Source organism: Callorhinchus milii, unplaced genomic scaffold (assembly GCF_018977255.1).
Source record: "Callorhinchus milii isolate IMCB2004 unplaced genomic scaffold, IMCB_Cmil_1.0 Scaffold10, whole genome shotgun sequence".
Taxonomy (NCBI): Eukaryota; Metazoa; Chordata; class Chondrichthyes; order Chimaeriformes; family Callorhinchidae; genus Callorhinchus; species Callorhinchus milii.
Genome location: NW_024704751.1, coordinates 1,332,960 through 1,351,794, shown reverse-complemented (window position 1 = coordinate 1,351,794; position 18,835 = coordinate 1,332,960). Strand labels below are relative to the sequence as shown.

Below are 18,835 nucleotides of genomic sequence, written 5' to 3'. Positions count from 1 at the left end.
GCAACAGCTTTGGTACAAGCGAGCATTAAAGCCAGTAGTGCCATTAAAGGCATGGCACAGCATTCAAAGGGAAGCCCGGGCAGCCACAGCAGCTGACTTTGGAGGAGTGACAGAGCCCCCTCACTGCCAAAGCTTGGATTTTTGGGGAGTCAGGCGGGTGTCAGACACATGCAGAAACCCATCACCATGATTAAGAGTCTCCAAATCAAGCTGAGATTTCCATGCATCCCACCTATACTTGAAATCCCATGGAATGCTCACTCTCTCGCTGGAGGGACACATCCTGCTTACTTAATTCAGGAATCAATTAGACACAGGTTGGTAAGAGCTAGGGCGTGGGGACCCCAGAGTGTGCGTCATTGATACTGGTACCAGCCCCGGCCATTGATGTTGCTGTCCAGTAAGCTTTCGCACTACTTGTCCAGCTACGACCACCCTACCCATTAGGACTTTTGTCTTGCAGGGTTAACAGGAGCTGAGTGGGATGACTTCCTGCCCTCAGTGACTGGTCTGCCCTGCCAGGTATTTCAGATGAGCAGCCTGGCTGTGCTGTCAGCAGTGCAATGGGATACTGTGGACCTGCCTGGCTCAGAAACCAGACTACCGAGACTGCCACAGAGGGCTGACTTGATTCCGACATTCCATTGTCAGGCATGGCACCTTGGAGCCATTCAACTCCAAGGAAACCCCGCTTAACATTACTAGTCAAAAACATATCACAATTCACTCTGACTACAGTGAAATGTTGATTATTTTCTTTCTTCTGCAAACAGAGATGCAGTGAGTTGAGTAATTTATCTGCAGGATCATTGACTAGTGTATTGGGAGAAACTCCTCGGTTTACCATATTGACTGCATTGGAACATCTAGACTTAAAGGCCAAAAATCCCTACATGGCACTCAAACCCACAACTCTGACTCAGAGCCAAGAGTGCTGCCCACTGAGCCAGAGTGATGATGCCTGTAACAAAGTGGTGTTCATTAACAACAAGTATATAGCACCTTCACACGAGGTAGCGTCCCAGAGCGCTCAACAGTAGCAGAGACTGACAAGTCGGGGAGAGAGGTGTCCGTAAGCACGATCAAAAAAAGGTCTTTAGGTGGGAAGGGAGTTCAATAGCCAGGAAATAAATGCGTGTGCAATGCTTGATAAATGATAAGTCATTTAATGAGAATTTAATAGTTCTTTCGTGATCACTTGAATTTTAAGCGAACGGCACACAGACACACCGCGACAAGGAATGCTACGCAGTAGCCAAGTGCTCTGGGATGGTGGCCGGAGCCTGGAAGCTTCTTGTTCAGTACACGATAAATACAGACACCAGTTACTTTGCACTCTTCACAAAATCCTCCCCTTTCTTAATGGAGCCTTTCAGCTCAGCCATTGCCTCTGCCACAAGCTTCTCCTCAAAAGGAGTCAGTTTGCCCATTCCAAGGTTCTTCTCAATGCCATTTTTCTAGGGAGGGAGAGAGAGAAAAAAATAGAAAATTAAACTCTGAATAGATTATACATGATACTAAATGCCAAGCTCTACGATTGAGCTAATAAGAGATATTAGCTAAATAATAATAATAATAACTAAAGGCAAAGACTGATTACAAAGCAATGAGAGGTAAGGAGTGCTACCCCACACAATTGTCACCTTCAGGAGAGGATGGTAATAAGCTTACCCCAAGCAGCAGTGGTGTTGAGAAGTATGGCATCTCTGTTTCTTCAGACCTGACAAACGCACATTCAACCACACCTTCTTTGCCGTTCATGGCATCCAAGAGAGAGAAGACAAACCGGGCTCCGGCATAAGCCATACTGAGCGTGGCCGAACCTACAACAGAACAGTTATAAATGAGCACTTTACCAGCAACCAAGTGAACATCACACACCTAAAGAGATACTGGGCAGAATCCAACAGATCAATCTCTGAAGCACCCAAGCTAACTAACCACCGAGTTTCCAAACAGACTGGGTTAGCTGCCCAATATTGGGCTGTGCTCTACACCCAGCATCTCAAAGCAGCCACATGAAGGAGGAAGGAATAGATTATACTTGAAGGCTTAGTTGAAGGGCAGGAGGAGGCTCATTGGAGCATAAACACCGGCATAGACCAGCTGGGCCGAATGGCCGGTTTCTGTGCTATATATTCTAATGTATACATAGTAAAAGACTGAGATTAGCACTCTGGGACATGACCCTGCGTGTGGGGTGCTACATAAATGCAAGTTGTTGTAGTAGTAGTAGACCAGAATGATATTCAAGAGGTTTAATTTGCTGATAATTAACCATTACTTTTTAAGGATCTTAAATCGATCTCCAGTACTAGTTAATGGCAGCACTGTGCTGAGAACACACCTGTCAGTCAGCAACTCTCTAATGCTTAATGCAGACAACAACAAATTAATTTGTATGGTGCCTTTCACTTCAGGACAGCATCTCAAGGTGCTGGACAGTCAGGGATCTGCACCCGGGCTGGTGGTTGGGACCAGGAGGGGTGAAGGGCATGGATGGTAGGGGTAGGAGGGCAACTGAAGGTACGGTTGAAGAGGAGGGTCTTGAAAGGAGTCTTGATGGAGGCAAGGGAGGGGGCGAGGCAGAGGGACTGTGGGATAGTTCCAGAGGGTGGGGGCAGAGAGGCTGAAGGCCCACACGCTAATGGTGGGTGGGAAAGGCAGGGACGGGAAACAGGCCGGAGCCTGCTGAACGGTGGGAGAATGTCATTGCATACATACCTGCGCCTGCCTTGGCTTTGACCACCTCTGTACCAGCTTCCTGGATTCGGGCTATGAGAGTCACCAGCTGATCCTGGTTGAACTCTACTTTGGGCGTGCACTGCAGTCAAGACAAGCATTAGGTAAAGTTAACAAATTCCATCCATAGACCTTTTTGGAACATGAAACAGTGAAGTTGCAGTTTCTATGGGGTTCTATACGGGAATGTCAACTTTCATGGGTTCCGTTTGCTATGGAAGTCCTCCCCTACATTACCCCAAACACTCACACAAAACATTTTATACCTTAGACATCAAAACAATCTTTAAATCTCAGACTGCTCTCAAGAGATTAAGTGTCATGCTTCAAAAGCACGAGTGGAATGGATTGCAACCTAGAACAATCAGGAGTGGGAATGGCAGGGTAGAAAGTGAGGAAAACCTGCACTAGCCGAGCAGATGAGAAACTACGAGTCTCTGGACTGTCCACTTACCTGTGAGATTATAGGGATGATAGTCTTGCCAGCATGGCCTCCAATAACAGGAACTGACACACGGGCTGGGTCAAGGCCCTGTGAAGGAAGATAATACACATTCAAGAGGGACGCAACATCAAGACAGCCTGTAACCTAGTTTATACACCAAATTTTTATATATTAAAAAGGAGCTGCATCCTTTTATTTTGCAATCAAATTGCTCATTTTGTGGAATTTAAAAAAAAACTAAGGAGGAAGTTTTTTCTGTAAAGTCATTTGAAAACTTTAAAATGGAGAAATAGCTTTGGAAACTGTACAACTCAATCTGCACCCATCCAATTTAATTCATCTTACTGTGTTGGTTCAGTGCTTGAACTACGTAAAAACTTTGGATATAAGAAACAGAACAGTTCTGCAATGAAAACCATCGAACAACTGTTACAACAACAACAACTTGGATTTAGATAGCGCCTTCCACGCCGGATGGCATCTCAGAGCGGATCCCGGGACCAAGCCGGTGGGGGGGGGAGGTGACCAAAGGCACGGTCAAAAAGAAAGGTCTTCAGCAGAGACGAAGGGAATGAGGAAGGCAGTCCCAGAGCCTCGGGGCATAGTGGCTGAAGGCACGGCTGCCGAGGGTGGAGCGAGGACTCGGGGGACGAGAAGGAGGCCAGATCTGGAGGAATGGAGGCAACGGGTACTGTTTTGAGGAAAGAGGTCAGAGAGTGCAGAGGAGTGCAGGAACTTGAATACAAGGGTGAGGATCTTGAAATCAATCCTCTGTGGGATAGGCAGCCAGTGCAGTCTGGCAAGGACTGGGTGATCAGGAGCGGAGTTTTGTGCGGGTGAGAATGCGGGCAGCAGAGTTTTGAATGATTTGGATGGTAGTGGATGGGAGACTGGTGAGAGGAGGGCGTTAGAATAGTCCAGCCGAGAGGTGACAAAGGCAGAGACCAGAGTTTCAGCGGCTTTTGGGGAGAGGTATTGGCGGAGACAGGCGATGCGTCGGAGGTGGAAGAAAGCATTAAACATCTTCATCACTGTCCACGTCCCAGAGTGAAACACGCCAGATTCACCATCTCACCTTCAGCTCTGCCACAAAGGTGTTTGCTCGGACAATGTCCAATGTTGAGACACCAAAGATTTTGTTAGGGTTATAAACACCGTGTTTCTTGAAAATTTCTGAAGTGATCGGTATTGTGGAGTTCACCTGGTGGGAGGGGGAGATAACAAAATGAACAATTGGCTATTCAACAATAACAACTTGCATTTATATAGCATCCCTCACGCAGGACAGAGTCCCAGAGCACTTTGGTTAGTGGGGCTAACTGATGATATTCAGATGTAATTTGCAGGATTTCTTAAGGAATCGGAGTTGCTCGGTTTTAAATAGCATCTCTCACATTGATGCAATGTTAGTAGTTTACAGCTACAATCCATGGCAGATTTGCCAGGATGGGTGGGGGGGGAGAAGTGGGCTCAGTTTGTGTTTAAATCAACATTAAGCAGCATCACTTCCATCACGAGGGACTGTAATAATAATACTTGCATTTGATATCAGGCCTTAAAGATGTCGCAAAGTGTTTTACAGAATATAGTGTAAAGTGAATTGACTATACATTTTGTGGGCAAAACGTGGCAATCAATTGCACACAGCAGTGTTCCACAAACAGTCGTAATTCCAGAAATCATGTGCTTCTTATCTGATAGTTGGGGTGCGTGTGTGGGGACACAGAGCAGGAGATGCACATTTGGAAGGCAGTTATTGGTGAAATAGTACTGCTGGCACACTACCTGTAGCAGGTTGTGTTAATCACAAGCGAAGTGGTTCTGGGGAACACGACCCTCACTTCTAAATCGCAGGCATTAGAAACGCCTACAATGCTCCTCGGAGATAAGAGCAGGGTCACGGCATGGCAAAGTGCATCTCCAGCTGCTACAAGCCTTGTATTAATAATGCAAACTCACAGGGTTAGAAATGATGCACATCATGGCTTCTGGGCAGTGGCGGGCACAAGCTTCTGATAACACAGCCACAATAGTGGCATTTGTGGTGAACAGATCATCTCGAGTCATACCTGCAATGAAGAAAAATTACAGTAGTCATTTGGCTTACAAAGTACAGCAGACAGGGCCCAGAATTAATAACCCTGCCCAAATCTTACTGCCATACCAGGGTCAATATCAAATTCCCATCAACACCCATGCTTCATGGTTAAGCTCAAAGTGAGCTCTGCTGTTTCATCATAAAAGCAGAAGTTTATCACTAGCATTCATGATGGTTGAGTGACAAGTTTGAGTGGCAAACCACCAGTTAGCCAAGACTGCTCAGCAAAACATTCAATCACTCAAACAGTTTCACCTGTTGGAGTATATTAACAAAACAGTATATTCTGTGAAGTGCTTTGAGATGTCTAGAAGATGTGAAAAGCACTATATCAATTGCAAGGATTATTATAAAACTGGTTCTTACCAGGTTTCCTTGGTACACCAGCAGGAATAACCACCACCTCGCATCCTTTCAAGCATTCACCCAGCTGCTCAGGGCCCAAGTAACCTGCAGAGAAAGCACCAAAGGTAAGTTACCACATCACCCAGAGGAAACTAATGAAGAAAATCACAACAAACAAACAGCTGCTAAAAGTTTCCCATGTAATTCTGAAGCAACTGGATTGCCCAGGAGCTGAGTGGATATCAAACAGAATGGAGCGACAAATAATGGAAACAAGGAAACTGACAGATTCAGTCTCAAATATGTAGTTGCAGACAGGATTATTTATTATAGAGCTCCTCTTCCAGGTGCATTTCAAAAGGAAAAATAGTTTGTCCATGTTTGTGCCCCATTTTATCTCAAGAGAAGTGGGATCTCCTTGGAGCTGAACTGGCTCCATGGTGACATGCCTGGCAATGGAATGCCCTCTGTGACTGTCTCAGCAGTCCAGTTCCTGAGCTAAGCAGGTCCGCAGTATTCCAGGGCACTACCGAATAACAGCTCAGCCAGCCTGGCTCATTGGCAGGACCTGGAAGGGCAGACCAGTCATCCCATTCAACTCCTGTTAACCCTGCAAGCCAAAGCCCTAACAGGTAGGGTGGTCCTAGCTGGACATTATTAGCTGGACATAACTGCAGGAAAGCTTGCCAGACAGCATTATCAATGTCAAGCTATGCGGTTTTAGCTGGTTGGACTCCAGCAGTTACCCCAACGCACACTTTGGGGTCCCCAAACCTTAGCTCTTGCCAACCTGCACCTAATACTTTCTGAAATTAGGTAAGCAGGATGCGTGCAGGGAGAAAGTGCACATTCCATTCTAACAATCTATCTCTGGGATTTCCATGCATAGGTGGGATGCATGGAAATCTCAGCTTGGTTTGGATACTCCTTAGCATGGCAATGGTTTTCCACATGTCAGACTATTTTCACCACCTTGGAATTGGCTGACCAAACAAAAAATTCTTAAGACTTGACCTCACCATGGTTCTCAATTGCAGGGATTCCTAATGCTCAGTTGTAGGAGGAGTGGTTGTACACAATGCATCAGCAGATTTTTACAATGCATTAAATTGGATTTAACCCATTTTATTTTTCACTTGAACCTTCAAACAAATCAGATTTTCCACTCACCAGTGACCTTCGCCCTGGTTTCAATGTGGCTCAGATCAGCTGCAACACCAGGTGTGTGGGCAATATCGTAGAGGGAGAGCTGGCTGACGAGGGGGCTGTTCTTCAGCAGTAGAGAGAGAGGCTGTCCAATGCCACCTGCTGCACCCAATACTGCCACCTTGGAATTGTTCTGCAGAAAGAGAAAAGGCGATGAGATACAAACAGCACACAGTTAATATTCACAAACCACACTGCCATTAAGAGTAAATTCCTCTGATGACTCATTAGATTGGTTGATAAACAAAAGAAAGGCATTTGGCTAGCAAATCCTTTTCACTGTTTACCAGCCCAATATTTTCTGTAAGGAGCTTTGATTCCTTAAAAATGACTGCAAGTTTCAAAATGCAAAAAAATTAACTAGCTTCTTATAAAGATAAACGTTGCTCAAGTTTATTTTCAACATTTATACACAGTAGTATGTCAACATTATTAGTTTCAAAAGCTGAACAGACCACAGTAAAGTTTCCTGGTCACAAGCAGTTGCTTAACAGACAGTGATCACAGCCAAAAGAGACCTTAGTAACATGGAAAGACACGTCATTCAGTTTTCCAGCCTTCCCACAAGTAGTTTCACAAGATGGGTGCTACATGGTACATGTTCAGAAACAGTACTCAAATAGGATTCTGGACATGAACCCACTAAAGCAATTTACTAGTTTTATGATGCAACTATAAAACCAACATCCCCCCACTATTCTGGGCAGAAATAGGTGCTCGAACTATCGGATTACGCTAGAACCACTCCAAAATACCACAAAAATAATGAAGCGGGAGTCAATGAGCCTCACCCAAGGACATGAGGTGTGATGAAACTAATTGGATGAGAGGTCCAAATATGTCCCTCAGACCTGAAAGCACCAGTATTGCAAACAGCAAATAATAATTATACTTGCATTTTGAAAGAATGCCTGGTCACATCTTCTAGACAGAATATACTGTAAAGTGAATTGACTATATGTTTTGTGGGTGAAACACGACAGCCAATTCATTTTGTGGAGTCCTGTAGATGGTGGATAGAGCACTTGCCTTGCAAGCGAGAAACCTGGGTTCGATTCCCGACAGGCCGAAATGTTGAGCAAGTTTCCTTACTCGACATGTCTGTTTAACTAGCAGGAAGTAGGAACCCAGTTGTCAGTCGATTGGCAGATCACTTTTCCGGGGGTAATAATTCCTTCTAAAAAAAATAATAAATTGGTCACTCAATTGACGATCATTTGTGGGACCCTGCTGTGCGCAATTGGCTGCCATGAATCGCCCACAAAATATAGTGAATTCACTTTTTATAGTATATTCTGTAAAGCACTTTGAGACATCTTGAAGATGTGATAAGGCACTATATCAAATGCAAGGATTATTATATTTATTATTTTCTTTGTAGTTTCAATTGCTAGATTTAATTATTTATTGCACCTACGAAATTTACAGTCAACTCACTTTACAGTATAGAGTGTAAAGTGCTTCAAGATGCCTCAAAGACATGATAAGGCACTATATCAAACATAAGGATTATTATTCTGATCCAAGACTTGACTATGCTACCATGTGGGCAGATATTTCAGGCATTGCTTCTACTGCTGGACAGAATACAAGACATGTAATCCTTTCAATACTATTCTGGTTGTTGCTCTTTTAAACTTTCCTCTCTCATTCATATCAGGTTCAAATAAGTCACTCTGCAAATTCTTCCTCCTTCTCCCATCATCATTGTTGTTGGAAGGTTAATTACACAATTTCCTACTCAACCGAGGAACTTCCAAAACATTGATTCAATTTAAATTAGTTTCTCTGCTTGTCTAACTTCAGTAATACATGTCATTGTGGGCTTTGCTCCTTATTCAACATTTCACCCACAAAATAGTCAATTTTCTTTACAGTACATTCTATGAAGCACTTTGAGACATCTCAAAAATGTGATAAGGCACTATATCAAATGCATGGATTATTATTATTATGCTCTCAGTTAGGCTATGAATGCAAGGTGCTAAATTGGGACTAAAATGGCCTCACTGCTACACTGTTATATCAGAACGCAGGAGCCCAGGTGAACAGAGAATCAAGATGATCTCTTAAAAGTTAAGTGCAGCTTTTAAATTTACCTCAAGACGTAGGTACACTGAGAGGTCCAATAATATTTTGCCAATCTGGCCATCAACAACAACTTATATACCACCCCTCATGCAGGGTAGCATCCTGGTTGCCAACCTGGTTGTCCTGAGAAGGTGGTGATAGGCCTCCTCTTGAAACAAGGGTAATATTAATGTTTACAAAACAAGGCACTGCCCTTTTTTGAAGTACTCTTGAATTGTAGAAATGCACATTAACCACACCTGTGACAGTCATAAAGCAATTCAAGCATTGAACTAGGAAGCAATGGAGATAGATTTATCACAACAAATTACATTTGCATAGCGTATTTCACATCAGGAGGACATCTCAAGTATTACAGTGTTAATCAGGTTAACAACAATTCCACCAACCCCAATGTCAGTGTACATCAAGCGGGAGCCTCGGATGAATATTCTTCAGACACATTGTATTTTATATTGTCAATGTAGTATGAAGCATTATCCTGTGCTTCAGCACTGGTCATCAATTTCCAACAATGTGCTCTGTACAGAATACTTCCAGACATCTGTCCTAAACTTCAGAGAATCATACAGCACAGAAGGAGGCCATTCGGCCCATCGTGTCTGTGCCGGCTCTTTTTTAAAATAGTGATCCAAATCAATCCCACTCCCCCACTCTCCCATAGCCCTGCAAACTTGTCCTCCCCAAATAATTCTCTATTTCTCTCTTAAAAGAAGTGAACGAATCAGCTTCCACCACCCTTTCAGGCAATGTATTCCAGATCTGAACAACTCGCTCTTTATAACTGAATGTGTGTTCCTAAAGTCCTGTTATCCTGGCATATCAGAAAGTATTGTTCTAGGCTCTTTCTGCAACAACTTGCACTTATATAGCACCTTTCACATTCAAGAGTACATCCCTAGGTGCTGGGACAGTCAAGGTTTCGCACCCGAGCTAGGGGTTGGAATCAGGACTGGTGGAGGGTAAGTGGGGTGGGGGTAGATGTCCGAATGCAGTCTTACAACCTTCTAACACATCTCCCCTCAAATCATGGCCTGTCTGATAAAACTAACTGCAATTGTATAGATATCAAAACCTTGTCCTTTTTCCTATACAAATGTAACCTTGTCGTTTTTCCTTTTCTTCAGGCGACTAAAGTAATCATAATTGGGTGGGTCTAGAGTTCAAAGTTCCACACATTTCTGCTTCAATCGCCTTTTAATCCCACACTTCCACCTAAATGTGAGTGACTCATTTATGAGAGAAATAATTTGGAACAAAATGCAGGGACCAAAATCCAAAATCAACTCAAATCTTCAACACGTTAACTCCAGAGCAGCAGCCAAGGTGAGAATAAAACCCATTAGACAGGACACACGGATAAAAAGGAGTAAGACAGAGGGCATTGCAACATTTTCCTTTTTTTTAAAAAAGAAAAGGAGAGGCATCTGACACCTATTGCACCATCGCTCTTCTCATTGCAGGATGTAGGAAGTGATGGGGACCTGGTGTCTGTCTCGGTTGCTACACCCAAATACATTCACTCGCGACTGGGATTCACCTTCAGAAAATCACACACGTTACAGAAATAATGTTTTTTTTAAACAAAAAAAGCTGTTGTCTTCCAAAATACTAACGACCACCACCACCACCATCATCATCATCACTCAATTCCGCAGAGCACAGCGTGAGGTAATCGGGGGGTTGGGGGGGGGAAGAGTCCGGGGAGGGGAACCCCCTCCTCCCGGCTCCGCGGCCCGGTTACCAACGGCGCCCGAGCAGGTAGGCCTCTGTCGGCATCGAGACGGACATTGCGGCCCTTCTTCTCGCCCCTTCCTTCCCTCACCCGCCCGCCCACCCGCCCTCGGGGGCCAAGCGCTCAGCCGCCCGGTTACCTGCGAGGAAGCGGAGAAGCTGCGGTTGAGGGAGGCGAGAGCGGGTCTGGCGACGCGGGAGAACATATTGACGCGAGACTCGGTTCCCTCCTCACAACGACTTGACTCCAACGACCTCCAGCAGCTTTTAAAGCGGCGAACAGCCTGCCGCATCCTAACTTGCTGCCACCCGCGGCGCCGTCCCGCCTCTTTCCCTCCCGTCTATTGGTCTAACCCTCCCACCGGGCCCTCCGCTATTGGTTGCGACGGCCGTCCATAGCCGGCGTGCGTCAGGTTAGGTTGAGGCGCCGGGTGCCGCGCCCGCCTCCCCGCCCCTCTGCCAGGCTCTGTGCTGATTGGTTGCGGGCCGGGCTTGTGCATTGGTGGCTCCGCCTGTCAATCGCGCCCTTGGGTCCCGCGCGTGCGCGCGGTGTGACGCGCGGTTGCGGTGACGTCATTGCACGGCTGCCCGGCAACGCTCAACATTGGGGGGGAAAAAAAAGAGACGACGGCTGTTGCTTGACAACAACTTGCACTTATACCGCGCCTCCCACTCAGGGCAGCGCCCCAGAGCGCCTGACAGGGTATAGAGAGGGTAACCAAAGGGAAGGGAAGGCCAGGAGTGTCAGTTGGTACCCGGGGTTGTCAGACCTGCTGAGGCCCAGCCCTGTGGCCGGGATGGCTGGGATTGTGTTGGGTGAACCCACAGAGCTGTATAATACCCTCAATCAAACCACCAAGTACTCCAGACTGAGTGAGCCCACTTACCTCTATTTGGCTGGTGAGTGCGCCCCTGCGCTGGAGTAACGGGTCCCAGTTCTGGGCACCGCCCTTCAGGAGAGGGCGCAGAAGGGGGGATTTACCGAGGATGATACCAGGGGTGAGAGGGACTGCAGTTATGTGGGGAGGCCAGAGAGGCCGGGGTTATTTTCCTTCAAGCAACAACGACAAATTGCACTTCATGTCGGAAAGATCTCCCAGAGCGCTGGACAGTCGGGGGTTTTTTGGACTTGGGGTCAGGAAGGGTGGAGGGCAGAGGGGTTGGGAGGGCGGCTGAAAGCACAGTCGGAGAGAAAGATCTTTAGAAGGGACTTGAAGGAGGCAAGAGGGGTAAGGCAGGATAGAGTTCCAGCGTGTGGGGTAGAGATGCTGAATGCCCAATCAATTACCAGTGGTGAAACGGGAAGTACGGGGGGATCTGAATCAGGCTGGTGTCCACCGAGGGGAGGGAGCGGACAGGCTGATTTGGGGTTAGGAGGTTGGAGAGGTAGGTGGGAGCAAGACTGCGGAGGGCTTTGAAGGTGAGAACGAGGGTTTTGTACTCTTCTCTGAGGAATGGGGAGCCAGTGAAGCCAGGCAATAACAAGGTGATTGATTTGCAGAGCCTGGTGCAGGAGTTTTTAATAATCTGCAGCTTGTGGAGGAAAGACCTGGAAAGTCCAACGAGCAGGCAGATGGCGTAGTAGTTGGCGTAGCAGAGAAGGTTGAGGGAGATTTAATAGAGATGTTAAAAATTATGAGGGGTTTATAGAGTAGACAGGGAGAAACTGTTTCCTCTGGTGGGTGGGTTGGTAACCAGAGTACACAGATTTAGGATAATTGGCAAAAGAACCAGAGGGGTGAATTTTTTTTACCTAGAGAGTTGTTACGGTCTGGAATTAACTGCCTGAAAGGGTATTGGAAGCAGATTCAGTAATCACTTTCAAAAGGGAATTGGATAGGTACTTAAAAAGGAAACATTTGCAGGGCTATGGGGTAAGAATGGAGGAGTGGGACTAGTTGGTAGCTCTTTCTAAGAGCTGGCACAGGCATGATGTGCTCCATGGCCTGCTTTGATGCTATAAGATTCTATGATTCTAAGGATTATACTGTTTCTTCTGTTATGACTATAGAGAATAGTGGAGACCTGAAAATAATTAACATGTGACACGAGCTGCTTCAGGAATCGATCGTTATTACAGTATATACAAGGCAGATTTAGAGGTGTAGGTATGTCCTCAACCTTGAGAGCCAAAGCCTCAAGTGCAATCCTTGCCAGACAAGTATTATGATGAGGAATTTTAGATAAACATATTATTTTACTCTATTGTTTTGCTCTAGTGGGCACGACAGTGGACACTGTGAGCCCACATTTTCTGGGAACTTGTGTTATGATCACAACAAACTCAGAAAATAACTGGTACAGAATCAGTCAGATTCTGACTGTGAAAGGCTAATGTATGATGCACTTCCGAGAACAGAATAGTCAAGAGTTGGTAAGCAAAAACTAATTTGACCCAAGAACAAAAATCAGTCAAGGACTCGTGCTCCCAAGCTCTACCCAGTGATCTCTGCTTGTACGTGCAAATGTGAGAAATTGCGTAACTGCCTTCCTCAGCCTTTGTTATTGCAGTTGTTATTTAAGCTTTCAGAGATTCACCTTGAAACCCATCACTGTGCTATTATACTATCCCCCAAGCCCGAATGTTAGAGTGTGCCTTCTATGTCCCAATAACAACTAACCCTTTCTTTTCGAATCCAACTTTGGTTGCAGACGTACGGATAAAATCAGAGTACCTTGAAAGCCATGTGATAACAGCCAAGAGAGCCAAAAGAAAACTAGAGGTAATCTTAACTCCCCTTTCCAAATGAAATCATATTTATAATAATATAATAATAATACTTGCATTTGATATAGCGCCTTATCATGTCGAGACGTCTCAAAACACTTCACAGAATAAGCCCCTTATCACATCAAGGCATCTCAAAGCGCTTCGCAGAATGTACTGTAAAGTGAATTGACTGTATATTTTGTGGGCGAAAAGCGACAACCCCCCCAATTGTGCTCAGCAGCATTGTGGATTGAGTGAACAAATTTTTATTTATTTTGAAGGAATTATTACCCCCGGAAAAGTGATCCGTCAATTGACCAGATTCCTACTTATTGCTAGGTAAACAGAGCATGTGGAGTAAGGAAACTTGCCCAACTCTTCGCTCTGCCAAGAATCAAACCCAGGTCCTCTCGCTTGCGAGGCGGGTGCTCTAAACATTAAGCTGCAGGACTCCTATAGCTCATTTGTTATAATCTTCCTCCATACCATATATTGGCTGGGTGAAAGGAGAGGTGGGTGGCAAAGGGTGTAATTGGCAACGCAAGTGACTGGTGTAAGTGATCATGGGTTGCTCTGTCGAAGAGAAAATAAGGAACAATTGAGTTTGAAAGTAATTAGATGGAGAGTGAGAAACGTAAGAGAAAAGACTTTAGCACCACAAATGTTGGCTCCAGATACAAATCCCTGCTCTGTGCTCAGTTATCCTATCTCAGTTGGGGCTACAATTGGTCCTGAATGACTTCATGGATGTCGGTTGAAGACGGGAATGCCGTGTCTCTGTCTCCTTATGTTCCACCCGTATTGCGACACAGGTAATTTAGTCGCTGCTTTCTGCTGCTTTGCAGGATGAGAATGAGGAATTTTTGATGCCACAGGACATAGAGATTGAGTGCGTTCAGTTCATCGTGGTGTACGACCGGAACACGGACTCATTAGAGAGCAACGGTGAGCGGAACAAGGGGCAGCCTGACGTTTGCTGTGAAACCGTGAATCGTGGCTATTTTAACATTTGCTATTCGTTTAATGATAATTGCAAAAGGTGTTGAACATTAGCGTTCATGTGCCTGTGCTCATTTCCAGGTCCCGCTGTCCAATACGCAAAACTTCTGGAGGTTGTTAGCAATTACCCCATTATCGTCCTGAATGGTGGCTACCAACGCTTCTCCGCTGACTACCCTTTCTTCAGGACCCAGAAAATATTTTATATGCCCCAGGTAGGTTCACATGATTTTAAAATGAATGCCCTCCAATTACCATCGACTACTCCTTCAGTGCTTCTCATCTCATCCTTCCAGAATACTCAATACAATACAGATACAGTTTACTTTTATACAGTGACTTTCACATCAGGAGGACATCTCAAAGCACTTTACACAGTTGGCTGAGGCAGGGGTGGGAGGGAACTCCTTTGTATTCTCCTACTAGGAACAGGAAAAGGCCATTCAGCCCCTCCAGTCTATTCTACTATTCTATTCATTGCTGATCTGTACCTCAACTCCAATTACCTGCCTTATTTTTTCCCCATATCCCTTGATACCCTGACCTAACAAAACTCTATCCACCTAAATCATTGTGGCATCAAGCTATTTCTTTTGTCTCAGCGCTTGGTCTCAACCACTTTCCAATGATGACTGACTGATTCTGGTTGCTGGTTACCCTCTCAGGCAATAACTGGACTACAATTTGTTGGAGGAGACAAGCCTTCCTCCTGACAACATCAACTCGTATATAGATAGTGTCCCAGACTGCTTAAAGCAATTTGTTAAGGGAGAAGAAAATATGTGTACGATGTTTTTTCTAGGAGATAGTGAATGCATTGGGATTTACACGAGTACTAACGTGAAGATGTCCAAATTCTCTTGTGTTATGTGTTGGCTCTAGGAGTTGGACAACTTTCAAGCATATCCAGTGGAGATCATCCCTGGCAAACTGTACATGGGGAATTTCAAGCAGGCGTGCAGCAAGAAGATCCAAAAAGATCTGAAAATCAAAGTGCATGTTAACGTCTGCAGCGAAGGGGGTGTATTGTGAGTAACTGAGACGATTTACTACATTTTGATGGGTGGTGGGGAGGAGGGGCGCAGAGAAAGTTGTCCAGGATCCCTCCTTGTGATTCCTACTGGAAATGTGCTTGTGTGTTGAGGTTGGATTTCAGGCAAGATTGGAATAGTCTGTGAGTCCCAACAGAAATCATAGATAGGTTCTGACACTTTTTGATGAAGTAACGGAGAGGGTGGATGAAGGTAGTGCAGTTGATGTGGTTTATATGGATTTTCAAAAGGCAAAGTGACAGAAAGCAGAGGGTGTTGGTTAATGGGTGTTTCTCGAAACTGAGAGGTGTGCAGCGGTGTCCCCCAGGAATTCGTATTGGGACCACTGCTCTTTCTAATATACATTAATGATCTGGACTTGAGCATAGAGAGCACTATTTCCAAGTTTGCAGATGATACAAAGTTAGGTAGGGTAATAAATAGTGAGGAGGAGTGTAACCAACAGCAGACATACACAGAATGGTGGAATGGGCTGACACGTGGCAGATGGATTTCAATGTGGATAAGTGTGAGGTGATACACTTAGGTAGGAAAAATGATAGGAGGCAATATAATAATAATAATAATCCTTGCATTTGATATAGCGCTTTTCACGTCAGGAGGACGTCCCAAAGCGCTTCACAGAACACACTGTAAAGTGAATTGACTGTATATTTGTGGGCGAACGCGGCAGCCAATTGCGCACAGCAATGTCCCATAAGCAGTCGTAGATTGAAAATGACCAATTTATTATTGTTTTTGGTTTTGGAGGGATTGTTATTAGGCTCTGTGTGGAGTAAGGAAACTTGCCCGAGGTTTCGCCCTCTGCCTGGGATTGAACTCAGGTCTCTCACTTGCAAAGCGAGTGCTCTAACCACTGAGCTACAGGACTCAAGTAAAAAAGGCATTTGGTGTACTGAGCTTCATTAGTAAGGGCATAGAGTATAAGAGTAGGGGTTATGGTTAATCTGTACAAAACACTGGTTAGGCCTCAGCTGGAGTACTGTGTCCAGTTCTGGGCACCTTACCTCAGGAAGGACATTAAGGCACTGGAAAGGGTGCAGAGGAGATTCACGAGAATGATACCAGGAATGGGGAACCTTAGCTATGAGGACAGTGGAGAAGTTAGAACTTTTCCCATTAGAGCAGAGAAGGTTACGCGGGGACCTGATAGAGGTCTTCAAGATCATGAAAGGTTTTGACAGGCGAGATAGGGAAAAGCTGTTTCCGCTGGTAGGTGTAAAAAGGGCAAGGGGAGTGGGATTGATTTGGATAGCTCTTTTCAAAGACTTGAGACAGACACAACTGTACTGTATAATTCTATGATTCTATAATATGCTCCTACCCGACCTCTCCAAGCCTACAACAAGTCTCTGCTTCCCCTTCTGCGTCCCGCTTCACCAGATAATAATAATAATCCTTGCATTTGATATAGTGCCTCATCACGTTATTGAGATGTTTTAAAGTGCTTCACAGAGTGTATCGTAAAGTGGAGCAACTGTGTATTTTATGGGCAAAACACAGCAGCCAATTGCGTACAGCATTGTCCCTCAAACGGTCATAGATTGAGAGACCAAATTGAGAGCAGTCAATGGTTAGAATTGGTTGCCGGAGAAAGGGAAAAAAAATTCTCTGGGCAATTTCCTTAAAAGACAATTCTGAAGTGAGAAAAGGTAACTTTTGTGGCATAGACAACAGACAGGAGCGGTCAAAAGAGAGGCCTCTCACTGGTACCGAATCCTGCGCGTGGGTTAACACAGACAACAGCAGCTATTAACTGTTAGTTGATTGGTGGATTGCTTTTCCGGAGGTAATAATTCCTTCAAAAAAAAAAAAAAATTGGTCACTCAATCCACGACTGCTGGTGGGACGCCGCTGTGCGCAATTGGCTGCCGCATTTCGTTCACAAAGTACACAGTCAATTCACTTTACAGTATATTCTGTGAAGAGCTTTGAGATGTCTCGAAGACGCGATAAAGCGCTATATCAAATGCAAGGATTATTATTATCAACACAGAGAAATGCTAATTTGTAGGATTGAATTGAGCTGGTTGACAGCTTGCTTCAAGGCTGGTAATTTCACCTGGTGAAGGAATAATGCCTTCTCTTGTCTTTGCAGTTTCACCGGTGAACAAAGCTCTCGCCTCTTGCACCTTCCCACTGAGGAAGACGGAACACTTTACGTCCATTTTGACCATACGTGCCAGTTTATTGGTGAGTTTCACAGCTAATTCTTTTGTTTCTGAATGTGCATCAAATCTCCCACTTCCAATAATGCTGTCTACAATATGTAACACCAGTGTTTTGCTTTGCACACAGACGACTATTTGAAAAAAGATAAAAGGGTGCTAATCTTCTCCAATCTAGGCATAAGTCGCTCTACCTGTGTCGTCATAGCCTACCTCATCTATCTCAAGCACATGACCCTGAAGGTAAATTAACCGAATAAGGACAAACTGCTTAAGATGGAAATAATCATTCAAAGATTTCAAAGATTCCAAGGCATTACTGTGAAAAGAGAGGAGCTTCTCTCTTGGTGTCTTAGCCAACAGTTCCCCAAATAAAAATTGGTTACTTCACCTCATGGCTGTTTGGAGGACATGGCTGTGGGCAAATTGGCCGAGGGCCTCGTTTACCTACAAAATACAGTCACCATATTTTACAGTGGTTCCTGCAAATTGCTGTGAAATATCCTCTCATCCAGAACTGGTCTAATCCTACAAATGCCCCAAACCCCACTCCCCCTACCGTTTTAACAAGTGAGGAGAAAAACAGCCTCAAAATTGCAGAGAGAATGGACAGAGGAGAAGGATTTTTTTTTTTTGCTGAATCACGCTGCTTCCAACTTAATGTAAAACAATCCATTACTCCTTTCACCTCAGGATGCCTGGAATGCAGTGAAGAAATGTAAAGCAAACATGCAGCCACACCGCGAGTTTGTGCAACAGCTGTCCAAATGGGAGGAAAAAATACTGAAGCAAAAAATTACAGACATTTCTGAGACCAACTTCTGAAATGGTGTTTATTCCATTGCTGTTGAGGAACACTAACAACAACTTGCATTTGTATAATGCCGCTCACTCAGGGAAGCTTGAATCTTCCATTCGCCACAGAGTTCTATTTGGGAACATTTCCTCAAAGTGATTATTTTTTTAACCATTAAATATTCCTCAAACCTTTGAGTGCTTCAACTGTTATTTCCAATTTAATTGTCTGTACTGTCACAACACGGTTTGTAATTTTGGGCAGGAGTGAAATTGTTTGTGTGATAAGATGTTGAGTGATTAAAGTTATCCGTTGTGGTGTGATAAACTGGTGAGACAGGCTCGATGGGCTGAATGGTCACCTCCTACTCCTAAAATATAACCAACTGTTTAGGTGGTCATGAACATGGCACTAACAACAACAAATTACATTTACACGGCGCCTTTCAT

General features: G+C 44.7%; 2 protein-coding genes across 3 annotated transcripts; one reads left to right on the top strand and one right to left on the bottom strand.

Moving 5' to 3' along the window:
- Positions 1-1,150: 1,150 nt before the first annotated feature.
- On the bottom strand, positions 1,151-10,933 carry mdh2 (malate dehydrogenase 2, NAD (mitochondrial)). Its single transcript, XM_007906165.2, has 9 exons — positions 10,802-10,933; positions 6,801-6,969; positions 5,652-5,735; positions 5,147-5,256; positions 4,263-4,388; positions 3,197-3,274; positions 2,725-2,824; positions 1,672-1,823; positions 1,151-1,457 (listed from the first exon to the last, which is right to left on the bottom strand). Exons 1-9 carry the CDS (start codon positions 10,865-10,867, stop codon positions 1,326-1,328), a joined length of 1,017 nt encoding a protein of 338 aa, XP_007904356.2. The 5' UTR covers positions 10,868-10,933; the 3' UTR covers positions 1,151-1,325.
- Positions 10,934-11,218: 285 nt separating this feature from the next.
- styxl1 (serine/threonine/tyrosine interacting-like 1) lies at positions 11,219-18,581 on the top strand. Of its 2 annotated transcripts, none has more exons than XM_007906164.2 (8): positions 11,219-11,561; positions 13,314-13,384; positions 14,217-14,316; positions 14,452-14,585; positions 15,253-15,398; positions 17,521-17,615; positions 17,721-17,833; positions 18,284-18,581. In XM_007906164.2, the coding sequence occupies exons 1-8, from the start codon at positions 11,459-11,461 to the stop codon at positions 18,413-18,415; spliced, it is 894 nt and encodes a 297-aa protein (XP_007904355.1). In that variant the 5' UTR covers positions 11,219-11,458; the 3' UTR covers positions 18,416-18,581. The 2 variants fall into 2 exon arrangements, with proteins under 2 accessions (XP_007904355.1, XP_042194652.1); XM_042338718.1 differs by having other exon boundaries at positions 11,384-11,561; positions 17,769-17,833.
- The last annotated feature ends 254 nt before the right edge of the window (positions 18,582-18,835 follow it).